General features: G+C 35.1%; 1 protein-coding gene across 1 annotated transcript; it reads right to left on the bottom strand.

Annotated features, from left to right (window-relative positions):
• Nucleotides 1-575: 575 nt before the first annotated feature.
• Nucleotides 576-8890, bottom strand: LOC107761949 (E3 ubiquitin-protein ligase RSL1-like). The gene is made up of 3 exons (XM_016580246.2): nt 8067-8890; nt 6603-7375; nt 576-1048 (listed from the first exon to the last, which is right to left on the bottom strand). The coding sequence occupies exons 1-3, from the start codon at nt 8763-8765 to the stop codon at nt 922-924; spliced, it is 1599 nt and encodes a 532-aa protein (XP_016435732.2). The 5' UTR covers nt 8766-8890; the 3' UTR covers nt 576-921.
• Nucleotides 8891-14297: the final 5407 nt, after the last annotated feature.

Below are 14297 nucleotides of genomic sequence, written 5' to 3'. Positions count from 1 at the left end.
CTCTTCTCACATTTTACTAATTGTTAGGACACATTTTAGAGTGCTCTATTGCTCTTCAATAGTTTTCACCGACTTTTAAAATTTGCTCAATTACCATGAGGATTTTTTGTTTTTAGAAAGAAAAACTTTCAAAATATTTAAGGATCGAAAAAGGATAAGGGGGAGGAGAATTGAATAATAAAATCGAATTCCTGAGAAATTCTCATTAGTATCACCAGACTATAAGCCATTATACTACTAATATAGCTAGACCATAAGCCTTAGTATTACAGCTACTCTTGGTTACGAAAAAAAGATTTTTTCTTTCTCATTTCTTTTTACTTTAAAGTGCTGGCGAAATTCTTCACCCCTAGCCACAAGGTATTCACGCTGCCCCATGGGAGTTCGGGTCGTGTCTCAATCCTAGCTAGACCAATTATCAAAAAAGACCTGTTAAGCATCATTGACTTGGTCAACCTTTACTTTACCCCCTAATGCTCGTTCGTGCCCAGCTCTTAATTTGCTTGGAGAAAATACTCCATGAAAAATGGTTTCGATCATACCAAATACATGATTGAAAAAGAAAACAACTCATAATGAAAAATCTTTGATAGAAATCGCTTACCCCCAAAAGTGAGACTTTCTGGCGCTAATCCAAATTAGCCAAGCCCCAAAACAAGTACTAGATACCAGATGGGAAACCAAAATAAAAAAAACGATAGACTAGCACAATCAAACAAACAGAGAAGGGAATTCGTGTATCTGAAATCTCCTAGTTGAGGGAGAGTGCTTTGGACACATCTAATATCTACTAGTACTGTCATTCTTGCAGCATGTATTAAAAAGATTATAAGTGCCCCACGAATTAAAAGAACTGTACATATGAAAGACTTGTTTCTGTAAAACTTTAGGGGCAAAATACACCGGAACGATGACACCTGATCAAGCTCTCCTTGGTTGGTGTCTATTTCCATAAATGATATTTCGCTCATCCCATATTGGGCAGGAACATGTTGGTTTTTTATTCTTCCACTCAGCTCCACATGTATAACAAAACTCGTGACCACATCTGGGAAAACATTTGAAGTATTCACTGTCAGAAACTTAGCTCTTACAACATGAATGAATCATAAGTCAGCCACCTCTAAGAATAGATATAAAGTTCCGCACAAATTTTTACACGATACGGATAGGAAGTGAACCAGCGTACTTAACATAGTTTCAGAGCATAAAATCTTTTGGAGAACGGAGACAATAAGATAGAACGTCAGTAGAACAGCAATGCAGCCAACAGCCCAACCACAAACTTCACAGATAAAGGATCACATTAAGCAAAATATGATCACATAATTATGTTTCCCAACCCATTAGTTAACACTAGTGAAGTTTGCACCCAAGCCAAAGACAAGAAAATTTGAATGCGATATTCTCTCTTATTCTTTTTCTAATATTTGATTAGTCCCAGAAATAGTTTGTTGTAGACAGCCAACCAAGGAAATCAAACTCTAGATCGCTACTCAATGTGATCAAAAATAGCTTCATGAAGTAGGAAAAACCTAGAGACGGCAAAGCATTATCAGCGGATTGAACAACCAATGAAGTTTTGACTAGAGTTTTTTTTCTTCTTTTTTGGCAAGAGTTGATATTTAAACGAGACAAACAAATTCAAACAGCAATCTCTGCCAATTCAGTTAATAAATTATGGTAATGCATCACCATAATAACAGTAGTATAACTTAAAGAAAATGAAAATAGTGAGACGTTTACTGAACGAGAGCTTTCCGTCCTCTTTGTTACCTTTTTGGTCTTTAATGAGGAGTTGCTGTCATATATCTTCATTTAATGAGGTCCAATAAGTATTTAAGGTGTTTCTTTATATGCTATAACACAAAAGGATTTTATGGATGAAATGTGCTAGTCATATCTGTTAAGATTTGTTGAATTTTTTTCTTTTTCGAAAATGTATATGAACATTTTATTAAAGAACAGCACCCGGAGAGTGCAATGGATGAATAGTATAACCCCAGGAAAATGCATCTTAGAGACTTGATCCAAGTCCTGCCGCCACCCATTATCAAGAAGAATTTCCACGTGTTTAGCTCATGAAAAAAGAATCTACTCCACATATGAGGAAGAAGGGTGTTGAACATAATTAAGTAAATAAAGTGTACTTTCTTTAATAGTTTAAGTTTTAGCTTAGACTATTTGATGAGATGGTCACACACTTCAATATCAATATTATATTAAAAGCACGAAGGCCCTTAACGAAATGTCGTTCATCTATTTTACCCTCTAAAAATAGAGTTCACACTAAACAAAATAGTTTTTTACTAATATTAGGATTTATTTTCCTAATATTTAGGACTTTAAAATAAACTAAAATTATTAAATCTTTCCTTATTTGAATTATGCAAGATCCTAATAGTTATGACTTTAAAATTCATTAAGATTTGACCCTATATAAATTATTTCCTTGTTTTAACCAAGTATATAATATAACTATAATACCTTGCATATTAATTTTCTAATATTTAATACTTCGAAACCAACTTTTACATAAAAGAATTTATTTGAAATTTATGGACAATTAAGTTATGTACGGAGCTGAAAAAACATTCCTAAAACACTAGGTAAATAAAGAAAAAGTTAAAAAGAATGTCCCAAAAAATTTCAAACAAAAATAAAAAAGGCAACTAATAATAGAATCATAATGCAAATGACTCTAGGATTCTATAATTTTCTTATAGAAATTCCAGAAATGTATTATTTATCTTTTCTCATCACGAAATTTATATAAAGAAATTAAAGTATCTTTCATCTTCAGCTGTTATACATAATGTTGTTGATTATTTTACACTTATTGGATAATTTTAGCCATACAGTCTAGACTTTTGTCTTAATCAACATTTTAATAGTCGCATAAAAAGTTTTTTTCCCAATACTTTGAACAATTAATGTTCGTGGGGATGAGTGGTTTAACATCACTTTTTAAACACTACCTACGTACAGTAATTCAAATTTAATATATAGATATGCATGCGAATCGTGCGTGTATATACTATTATTTCAGATTTCTAACATTTGACTTACATTTTTTCAACAAAAAAATTGATGTTAACTATGACCACATATATTACAATAGAGTGAACGTAAAAAGATATTTTTTATTTTTCATTTTGCTGTAAACCTGATAGTTAATTAACCGAAAATGTGGCATTCATGTCGTTTAGTGAAATTTAATAATATGTGAATAATTCAACAAGGCATTTGGGGTTTTTTGTGATGTAAGATTTCTTCCTTTACTGAGTTAATTAAATAACATTCATTATTTTCAGGACTTGAAGTTTTTCCATTAACTTTTCATACAACTTAAATATATTCTTTAATAATATTTGTGTGACTTTTAAAAAACATATACTCATTAATAAGGGTGCATGCATTGCGCGTACCCAAAAACTAGTTATATCACAAATAAGGGAAGGGTACTACGTTCATGTCACACACCTATTATTAAAAAGAATTCACATGCTTGGACCATTTAAAAGAATTAAGATGCACGTACGAGGGTGTGTTCAAGACATAATTAAGTAAATAAAATGTGATCTCTATAACAGCTTAAGCTTTAGCATAAGCTTCTTTCTTAAAGAAAATCAAATAAGCTTTAGAGTAAGCTTCTTTCTTAAAGAAAATCAAATAAGCTTTAGCGAAAGCGTTTAGATGAGAAGGTCACACAATTCAGCAAGTCTTTTTTTTATATATATAAGTACCGATATTTATTAAAAAGGTACCAAGATGGTACATAAAAATGTACAGGAACAATTCAGCAAGCTTTGTACTCTCTTTTCCTATTAGTTATTGATATAACTACACTTTTCCAACACATGCCATCCTTAATAGCATCATGTTTTTTCCACGACATAACTCCTATACGTGCAAATTTTATCTTCCTGCTCTTTCCTTAAGGCACTGAAACACTGCCGATTTAAACAGCATTACCTTCTAGCAGATCGAACAAACTGTAAAAGTTCTCTTACCAATCAATTTCTAACTTCTTCTACACCCAGAAGTAAACTTCAGGAAAGAAATATAACAACTCGAGGAAACTGATGGTCTAGCAAGGAAAAACGAGAAAACTGCTCCCCCTATTTCCATGCCATGGAGCTAACCAGGATATGATGAGGATACAATAAGCATTCAATACCTAAAGAGGAGCACCCTTGCGTAAATGAAAAGGTTGGCTGGAAGCATTGAAATTCTACATTATTGGTATGCGTAACTAAAATGCCTTTCTATTTCTTAGTTCGAAGAAGAAAGAACAAGATAAATATGCAAAATCTAAAGAAGACTAAAGTTTCCTTTATTTCTATTTTTTCTTTTCATTTGTTAGATAATAAGGATTTTACGTCTCTTTTTGCTAGGGCAACAGAAATTCTACGTAATCAGCTCTGATTTTTTTATCCTACTGGTGTCCCGACAAATTCAGAAAGAAAAGACGTCAATGGTGTGTCCATATCCTATGTCTTTAATTGTTTGTGTCTGTATCCTATGTCCCAAAGGCGCTTTTCTTTTTGTGATAAGCCATGTTCGAGATGTGTTTCCTGTCCCACAAATGAGATCTATATGCTTCTTAAGAGATTGACGTAACAAGTCCAACTTGGTCACGAATAATGAATGGAGTGAAAACAACTCTAAAGCGATATTTCACAACTTAAGAATAGTCTCTGACTCAACCCGTTTTCACAACTTAAGAATAGTCTTTTATCTTTGATTGCTTTTTGGTGCACTCACTTAGCCCCTACTTGTATAGAAGATTGGGCGTCTTTTGTAGAGAATCATGTTCTGATGTAAATTCTCTACGTCTTTGGTATACTTTGTGTACACGGGAGTTCCCTCCCTTTTGATTAATACAATTTACCTTATCAAAAAAAACAAGTTGTACATATATGTGTGGCTATAAACCAACCCATTAAGGGTAAAATGAGAAATCTAAAGCTAAACTATTTCTAAATATAGAAAGGAATCATTCTTTTGAGAACAGACTAAAAAAGAAAGTGTGCCACATAAAATAGAAAAGACGGAGTAGTTCAAAGTAACCATCTATCAGAATTTCTTTTATCAGGAAAGTACCCTTATCAGAATTAAACTCCGTCAAAATGTCAATTGCTGGAAAATCACAGATTACATGCACAGAACACCAATAAACAAAATGAAAAGAAAGAGGAACGAATAGTGCAAAGGCAGTGAATTGGAGCTTACCGAGGTGCAACCTAGAAACACAACCCAAACGAATAAGTTGCGGCAATTTCACGGAGAAAATAGTAATACGGAAGGAGAAAACAAAAGAAATTGGAAGGAACAGGAAAAGAAAACTTAAAATGAACTAAAACGGGTTGAGTCAGAGAACGAAAGGAATTCACAGGAATGGGCTCAGAACAAGCTGGTCCGCACACAACCACTAATAGCACCAATCTAAGTGAGGCGGTCCATCTTTTAAAGTAGAGGATACGGAGGGATTCGGGCAAAACAGCGCGGGCAGATAAAACTACCTTACAGCATGATAGGCTCACTGTACAGTCTAAAGCACACTATTACAGCAAATACCAGAAATATTCTTTGAAGCCGGATAAGGTGCACTCGCTTCTTTGCACTTATATGTCATAGTAAAAGTAATATGTACTATGGATTATTATCCCAACCAGTATGCAACATCAAATGACTACATTTATATGTTTCTGTTTCAAGTTATCCCTGTTTAATGCACCCCCTTAAAACAGATGCTCTTCCCCTTCTCCATCAGCAGTGGTAAAAATGTTTATAACCTAAAAAGACATGAGAAGAACTTCATACTTAAAAAGTTCTATCATGAAAAGTGGCATGTATCTGACTTGTAAGTCCAGCTATGTTGACAAAATGTAACAGCTTCACCCAAAATTTTGACAAGTTGGTATGGACTAACGGAGAGAGAAGTTCAGAGAAAAAATTAAAATATTCAAGTAAATCTAGAATCTTATTTTTACTTTTCTTTTAATAAATCTAGAATCTAATCTTTCTTTTCCAAGTCAGACTGCTTACTTCATGATTTCCACTCTGGATCTCATCACTATCTTGAGTATATGATGTTTTGGCGCAACTAACCAGCTTAATAGCTAATAAAAAGCCACATTTTGTGTGGCTATGACAATATTCTACAATCAACACAAAAGCTGATTTAAGCTACAAAGCTGCAATATTCTTTTCTTCAGCTTATAGTCTATCCCTTAAAGCAGCACCAAACAGTCAACATGTTGTTCATAAATCATAGATAATTACCCACAAATGCCAGAAGCTTAAACGTCAAGGTGGAGGACAACAATATGTTTCTACACAATCGTCAACAGTATCAAAATCTTTCTATACAAGGAGAAAAAAGGTGTATATATAGCTTCAACTTATGCTACAGATCACATGATGTTGACTTATATTTTCCCTTTTAAATGAAAACATAGGGAATGAATTAAAGCCGAGCTTCTATCATCTTAAGCTGTTGCGAAGCATTCCAAAAAGTTATCTCTTCCTTATTACCTAATCAAAACAGTGTATATCATGTAAGACAACAATGTAAGAAGGAAGGAGAAGCCGAGAACCTGCAGTAAATATGATAGCAACCTTCGCCAAGAGACACTATGTGGTTGCACTTTACACACTGACGCCAAAGACTCTTTGTGGCAAGAGACTTGAGATTTGCATCGTCTACGCACAAGTAAGGGTTAAGTCTTCTATAGTCAAAGCAAGTCATGTTTTGATGCCAAGGAACTCTGCAATTGATACAGAAATGGAGACGGCATTTCGTGCACATTCGAGCCCCAACTTGCTCGTTTCCCACAAAGACATTTGGAGCAGAAATTTGGACCTCAGCTTTTGACATCAATGTAGAACACTTAGGATTTGGGCAGTAAATCTTTTCCGTGATAGGAATAGTAGTTTCCTTGACACGTTCATTCATCAAATCGTATAGCTTGGGCGCCAAGAACTTTTTGCAGTTATCTAATTTCAACAGAGACTTGCATTTATCATGAGGGCATTCAGGTAGCATTCCTTGGAGTAGTTTAGCTTCCACATGTTTATTCATACAAGAAAAACAATAATAATGCAGGCAACCATTAATTAGAAACATATGATCTACATCAGTATCTTGCAGACAAATAGTACAAGTCTCGGTGATGCTCTTTTGAAGACTACTTTCTGCTGGTCCTCTAACCTGAGAAACTATTGCATCAGTAGCAAGTTTAATTGCAAAGTTGACGGTATTCTGTGACACAAGAGATGGTACACAATCCGTAAATTTTATTAGACGAGAAGTTGCTTGTTCAACAAGTGCAGCAACATTACCCTTCCTCGGATGCAACTTGCCCCTAACCTGCATAACAAATATACATCAATCATTTCAAAAACTTTTAGGTTGCAGTATATAAGCCTGCATAGTGTGACGTGTTTCCAACGCCAACTACAAGTAACCCATCCAATAGTATTTGGATACATGCAATACCAAAAAATTGTACATGTTTAAGGTAATGAGATAGTAGTATTTTTCCCTGACTTTTGACCCCCAAAAAAAAGTATTTTTCCTTGACCCCTGCATATTTTCCTCAACATAATCTAAGCATGAAGAAATTTTTCTTTTTTGTTTTTATTTTTATTTTATTTACTTTTTGCTATAATTAAAAAAAATGACCTTGACTCTGACAGCAAGCATAAAACTAGCAAAAAAAATTGTGGACAAAGTCAACTCCTCCAAGCCCGAAAAAATGAAGAGGGTTGCAGTAGGCTGAACCTATCTTGTTTGGGAGACATAATTGTTGTCGTTTTTTTACCCAAAATAACTTTGACTCTCACCTATTTATTCTAGCATCTGCCAAATTTGTACTAGATTCCTGCATCTACTAGTACCCTGATTTAATATATTTTTACGACAAAGGAAAAAGACTACTTAAAACTGTTCTAACACATTGAAAAATGTCAAAGATCAGAATATACTAATAATTTGTCACACGAAATAAACATAATTGATATCGTATTAAATTTTCAAATAAGGTGTCAAGAAGACTCACATATTGCAAGATAGTTTGACTATCCAAAACAACATTAACCCTTTTCAAACCAAGCATTACAGCAACATCAAGCCCTTCAATCAGCGCTTTCAGCTCCACAATTTCATCATTCAACACTTCAGTAGTGCTTTCACCCAAACCCTTACTCACTTCAAACACCAAAATACCACTGGGATCACACACAGCAACTCCAATCCCAGCGAGTTGCTGTTGTGGGGAAACAACAACACTCTCCTCTTCAACGTCTTCTCCCATTAAGCCCTTCACATAAACCCTAAAACACTCCCCATTCTCATTTTGGGCCCCAACTTTCGATGAACCCTCACCGTACGGCCGATGCAAATGATCCCCCGTCTCTTTCCACTCGGCCTCCGGCACGCTCAGTATCTCACGCGCGAAGGCCTGATCGTGGATTCGACGGTTGAGATCGTCTTCGATTTTTTTCATCTCCGCTTCGGCTGTTTGACGGTCGTGAAATTGTTGTTCGTAGCTTAACAATTCCTCGGAGAAAAGAGTGGTGACATCGTTACTTCCGATGATGCTTTCACCGTTAATGGCCGGTTTTGAATTTGAAGCGCTCATAGCCTCTTGCATTTGAAGTTGAAAGGCGAAGAGGAGATCGCCATCGACGGTTTCAGCGGCGGCTATTTCACGGCGTTGTTCGTCCAGTAGGGCGTGAAGATCGTCGTCGACTTCCATTTTTTTCTTTTTGGCGCCGATTCGAAGTTGAAGAGCTTTTTACTTGCTTTGTTTTTCGCTGTGGAGCTTTGCTCTGTCACTTTTTGTTCTCTCTCCTCACTCTTTTTTACCACGAAGACTTGCATAGGGTGTTATTTGCCTATTTGATACTAGGAATTTCATTTTTCACGAAATATTATTTATAAGGAAATTATTTTTTTGGTGTTTGATTATTATAAATTATATTTCAAGAAAAATATTTTTCATCATAATAGGAAAAATAACTTTCCTCACTTATGGGTGTTAGTCATTTTTTATAAAACTATCTTGACTTTTAACTCATGTCACTTAACAAAACTAATATTTAGGTATTATTATTAATCTTACATATACAAAAGTACGTCAAAAATGCTCTTTGATTGGCTAATATTAGGAGCATCTGCATCTATACCCAATTTTTGGATCAACTTTTAACTTATAACCGCTTTGTAAAAATAATTGCAAGCGTACCTATTTTTCGGGTGACTTCAGACATACGGGCATGAAGTAGCAAAAATTTATGTCTGAAGTTTGAACTTCAGAATGTTTTGCCTCAAGTGTAGCAAAACTTCAGATATTTTTGCCTGAAGTTTGGCCTGAAATCACGCAAACTTCAGTTCATAATGCAATGGCAAACCTCAGCTCAATAAAACTACAGCATGTTTTGGCTGAAATTTTTGTTTTGTAATTGTTGAACTTCAGCATTCTAGGAGCTTAAGTTTATTTTGTAATTGCTGAACTTAATCATTCTAGGAGTTAAAGTTTGTTTTGTAATTGCTGAACTTCAGCATTCTAGGAGATGAAGTTTATTTTGTAATTGCTGAACTTCAGCATTCTAGGGCTAAAGTTTGTTTTGTATTTGCTGAATTTCAGCATCCTAGGAGCTGAAGTTTTTGTTTATATTTGCTGAACTTCTAAGTCTGCACACAGAAATGAGGAAGATAATCTTTCAAAAAAAGAAATCAACAAAAGAACATTTTGTACATAAACGAAATAGTACTAAACAATAAAAAAATTAATAGATCATGATTAGCAGCGATTGATGTTGTTCATTTCAAAGATTAAAGAATGAAAACTATTTTTGACATGAAAATAAGTTACTACAGATAAATTAGAACCAAAAATCAATGTGCATGTAAAGCTAAAATATCTAAGAGGTTAAATTATTGTGAATAAGACCAAACTGAACATAATGGGACAAGCAGATATATGTGAATCATCAGGCTAGAACGCATAACAATATCTCAAGTTTCAGCATTCAGAAAATGAAGGAGGAGGAGAAAGAAGCATGAAATTGTTTTAAAAGTGGGTACAAGTTAATTTTTTTAAAAAAAGTGGGTATAGGTTAAATGGGGGCGACCAAATAGGGCGCCCCGTGCAATTTTTACCTAATATTATGATTAATTTGCAATAACTTTTGAACAAAAATTAATTTTCTTCACAATTGTCTAATTTCTTTAACTTCATATTGGTGCTTCAACAAACTCTTCCACGTTACTATCAATCTTTAATTCACAAAACTTTCTTCAAAACACACATTATTTGCTAATATTATTGTCAATCTTTAACAAGTATTTTAAAACGAACATATTTTCACTCTCCAACCAAACATCGAATAGCATTAAAAAAATGCAGAAAAATCAACCTTTTTTCAAAAATTAATTTTTGGAAAATGACTCTCGTTAAACCAAATACAAAGTATTAACTCTAACAAGCTTAGAGTTAATATCGAGGTATTTTTCTTTTAGTGAGCCTTACGTGGCAAGGCTCATAATTAATCAAGGCCCCAAAATAATACCGAATGAAAAACGGTTGTAAACATATAAATTTTATTGGATTTAAATCCATAAAATAATTTGGACCATATTAAATTCAAGATATTAGTCCAAACAAGTATTGTGGCTAATAAATTGGGTTAATTATATATGTGTTGGGCTAGTCCATTTAATTAGACTACAAATTAAATGATAAGCCTACTTCATTAGCCCAAGGTCCAAATGGCTATTAACCCGTCTTATATCCCAGGCTCATGCCATGTATCAAGTGATGTGGCAATCCAAGTTAAAAGAACGAGCCAACAAAATCATGCCATGTGTCAAATGATGTGGCAATCCAAACCAAATAAATGAGCCAATGAAATTGTGCCACGTGTCAAAAAGGGCTGGCAATTCAAGTCAAATCAACAACCAATAGAGTTGTGCCAAGTGTCTAGATGGTATTGGTCAGTTCAAAAGGACCAATCAAATCGCAGAGCCACACCACTCCCTATAACTATAAATAGAGGTCTTCATAAAGCTAGAAAATACGAGAATTAAGAACAAGAAGCAAGCAAAGAGCTCGTAGATCAAAGGATGTAGATTTCTCTATAAGCACTCAAGCTACAAGTTCAAATTCAAGATCAAGATCAAGAACGAAGGCAAATCAAATACCAAGGCGTTCAAGATCAAATTACTTGTTCGTGATCAAACTTAAATTCAAGTTCAAGAAGGAGATTCAAGACCAAGCTCTACAAGCCCTTGAATCAAAATCAAAATCAAGCTCATCAGGATAGTTTATATTCTTGAAGAATCAGACGAATACCATAGAGATTGTAACACTCATCATTTACTGAAATCAAATACTATATTTGTTGCGCAATTTTCCAGTCTTGATTATTTATTTTTTCTCGACGCGAAAATTTGTTGTTACAAATTTCTGGCACGCCTAGTGGGACAATCTCTACCTCTCATTTCTTCAATTATCAAATTTCAAGAACACAGAAATGACTCCTAAGAAGATCAACTTCAAACTCACTACTACTAAGGCTACGGATTCCAAGTTTTCGTCTGATGTGGAAAACTTGCTGGATTCTACTATGGAAAGCATATGACCTGTTACTAGGAACAAGGAAAACTTGATGGGACAACAAGCATTTCAAATGTCGTCTGCATCAGTTCCTATCTCTGATTTTCGATCCTCAAAGGGGGCAAGATCATTTCCAACTTAATTGGAAGAAGGAGCGAACATTGCTGAAATCATTGAGAAGACATTGGCTCTACTTAGCCAATCTAGATCTAAGAATCTCATTACACAAGATGATGATGATGTCTTGATCACTGGATCTTCTCCAAGCACTCCACGTGAGTTATTCCACTCAAAGTATGGTGTAAGAGAAAATTCATGCTTTGCTCCACCATCCACGACAGTTATCCAAGCAATGGTGACTAACACTTCAAATGTTGAAGAACAACTCGCAAATTTAACAAAGGCAATTGATGGGTTGACAAAGCATATGCAAGATCAAGATAATCAAATTGTCAAGCTGACAGATAGAGCTGAAAGCATGATAGGGGGAGATTCAAGTCATACACCTGGAAAGCTCCCTATGATGCAAGATAAAGGAGACTCATCTACAAGGCAGACAATGACTCCTAAGAATTTCAGATTTCATCTGTTGGGGTTATTCACATTGACCAATTGAAATACTTCATCATGGGAACCATCAAAGATAAGTACAATGTTGCTGCCAAGTCTTCTCTCGCATATGTGAAGCCATACACTGCGAGAATTGATAGTTTGAAGATGCATGCAGGTTATCAACCCCCAAAATTTCAACAATTTGATGGAAAAGGAAATCCAAAGCAACACATTGCACACTTCGTCGAAACTTGTAATAATGCTGGAACCTATGGAGATTATCTTGTCAAGAAATTTTTCCATTCTTTAAAAGGAAATGCTTTTGATTGGTACACTGATCTCAAGGCTGGTTTCATCGATAATTGGATCAACTTGAACATGAATTTATCAATCACTTTTATAGAACAAGGCGCACTGTAAGTATGGTTGAACTCACAAACACGCGTCAATTGAAGGATGAACCAGTCATTGATTTCATCAATCGATGGAGGAATGCAAGCCTCAACTGCAAAGACAGACTTAGTGAAGCTTCTAGAATAGAAATGTGTATCCAAGAAATGCACTGAGGACTTATCTACATCCTACAGGGTATCAAGCCTTAAGTCTTTTGAAGAATTGGCTATACGTGCTCATGATATGGAGTTAAGCATGTCTTCAAGTGGAAATCAAGGGCCACCTATTTATGAACCTCGTAAAGTGAAGGATAAACAAGAAATAAAGAAAGGAGGCAAGTTCGTGCCGAAGTCTGAGAGCAAGGAATCAATGAATGTTAATGCCTCGCCATTAAAGGTCACTACAAAAGTGAGTAAGAAGCAAAGTATGAAGACAACGTCCTTACAGGATGAAGTTGGCCGAAAATTAACGTTGAAGGAAATGCAAGCGAAAGAATATCCATTCTTGGACTTTGATGTTCCAGTAATTTTTGAAGAACTCCTTGAGTTGTAACTCATTAAGTTACCTGAAATGAAGTGGCCGACGAAGCTGAAAGGACTAATGATCCGAATTATTGCAAGTATCATCGGTTGATTGGCCACCCTATTGAAAAGTGCTTTGTCTTCAAGGAGTAAGTCATGGACTTGGCCGCTGAAGGAAAAATCTTGCTTGAGTATGAGAAAGACAGTTCGAATCAAGTCTCTTTCATTTTTAGTTCACTTGATCCCATTTTCCTTTGCAATTTTGTCGAAGTACATGAATGTGATGGAATCCAAACTGCATCATCACCAAATATGATAAAATTTGGTACTTTGAACCTATGGATGTAAGCAAATCATTGCTTCTCCCTATAGTGTATAAACTAATAGTGGAGGAAAGATCTCAACAGGAAGGTGAATCACGTGATGATCAAACTGATGATAAAGGTTGGATTCTTGTGACTTGGCAGAGACATTGCAAGCCAAATTCACAAAGGAAATCAAATAAGCAGTTGACTAGGGGGGAAATGATGAAAAGACCCAAGAAGCAAATGATAAAAAAGAATTGGAAGAAAGCAAAAATGGCGGAGAATCACTATCAAAGGCTACGTCGTCCCGTAACATTGGATGAATTCCTACCAAGTTGGTTAAGCATGCAAGCTTCATGTGAAGATATCAAGGCCTCATGTTGTAAGATAGATGAAGAATAGAAAACAAGGAGGATCCATCATTGATGCCACCTCTATTACCTGAAAAACTCACTGAGAATTCTGAAGAAGTGGACATTTGTGATGCAAAAATCACATTTACTAATGATGATCTTTTGCTTGGTGAAACACACCATAATCATCCCTTATTTATGGTTGGCTTTGTGCGAGAATAGAGAATAAGTAGAATCTTGATCGATGATGGATATGGCATCAATATGATCCCTATTCGTACTGTCAAAGAGCTTGGCATACCGATGGATGAACTATGTGAAAGTTGTTTGATGATTCAAGGGTTCAATCAAGGGGGCAAAGAGCTATAGGGGCTATCAAATTGGAAATAAATATGGGAGATTTGCATTCGAGTGCATGAATGCACGTGATCGATGCAAAGACCTCATATAATATCTTGTTAGGAAGGCCATGGATACACAAGAACAAAGTGGTTTCATCCACCTACCATCAGTGCTTGAAGTAATGTGAAGATGGGGTCGAAAAGA

The sequence above is a fragment of the Nicotiana tabacum genome, chromosome 17 (assembly GCF_000715075.1).
Source record: "Nicotiana tabacum cultivar K326 chromosome 17, ASM71507v2, whole genome shotgun sequence".
Taxonomy (NCBI): Eukaryota; Viridiplantae; Streptophyta; class Magnoliopsida; order Solanales; family Solanaceae; genus Nicotiana; species Nicotiana tabacum.
Note: the sequence above shows the minus strand (reverse complement) of the source record. Positions and strands in the feature narration are given on the sequence as shown.

What these genes read in the sequence shown, in the direction of transcription:
- LOC107761949 (XM_016580246.2), bottom strand. Translation starts at nt 8,765, where the DNA reads ATGGAAGTCGACGACGATCTTCACGCCCTACTGGACGAACAACGCCGT. An exon ending in GTCAAACTATCTTGCAATAT is followed by an intron (nt 7,376 to 8,066) that starts GTGAGTCTTCTT and finishes TTTGTTATGCAG; the next exon opens with GTTAGGGGCAAGTTGCATCC. An exon ending in TGCTATCATATTTACTGCAG is followed by an intron (nt 1,049 to 6,602) that starts GTTCTCGGCTTC and finishes ATGTTTTCCCAG; the next exon opens with ATGTGGTCACGAGTTTTGTT.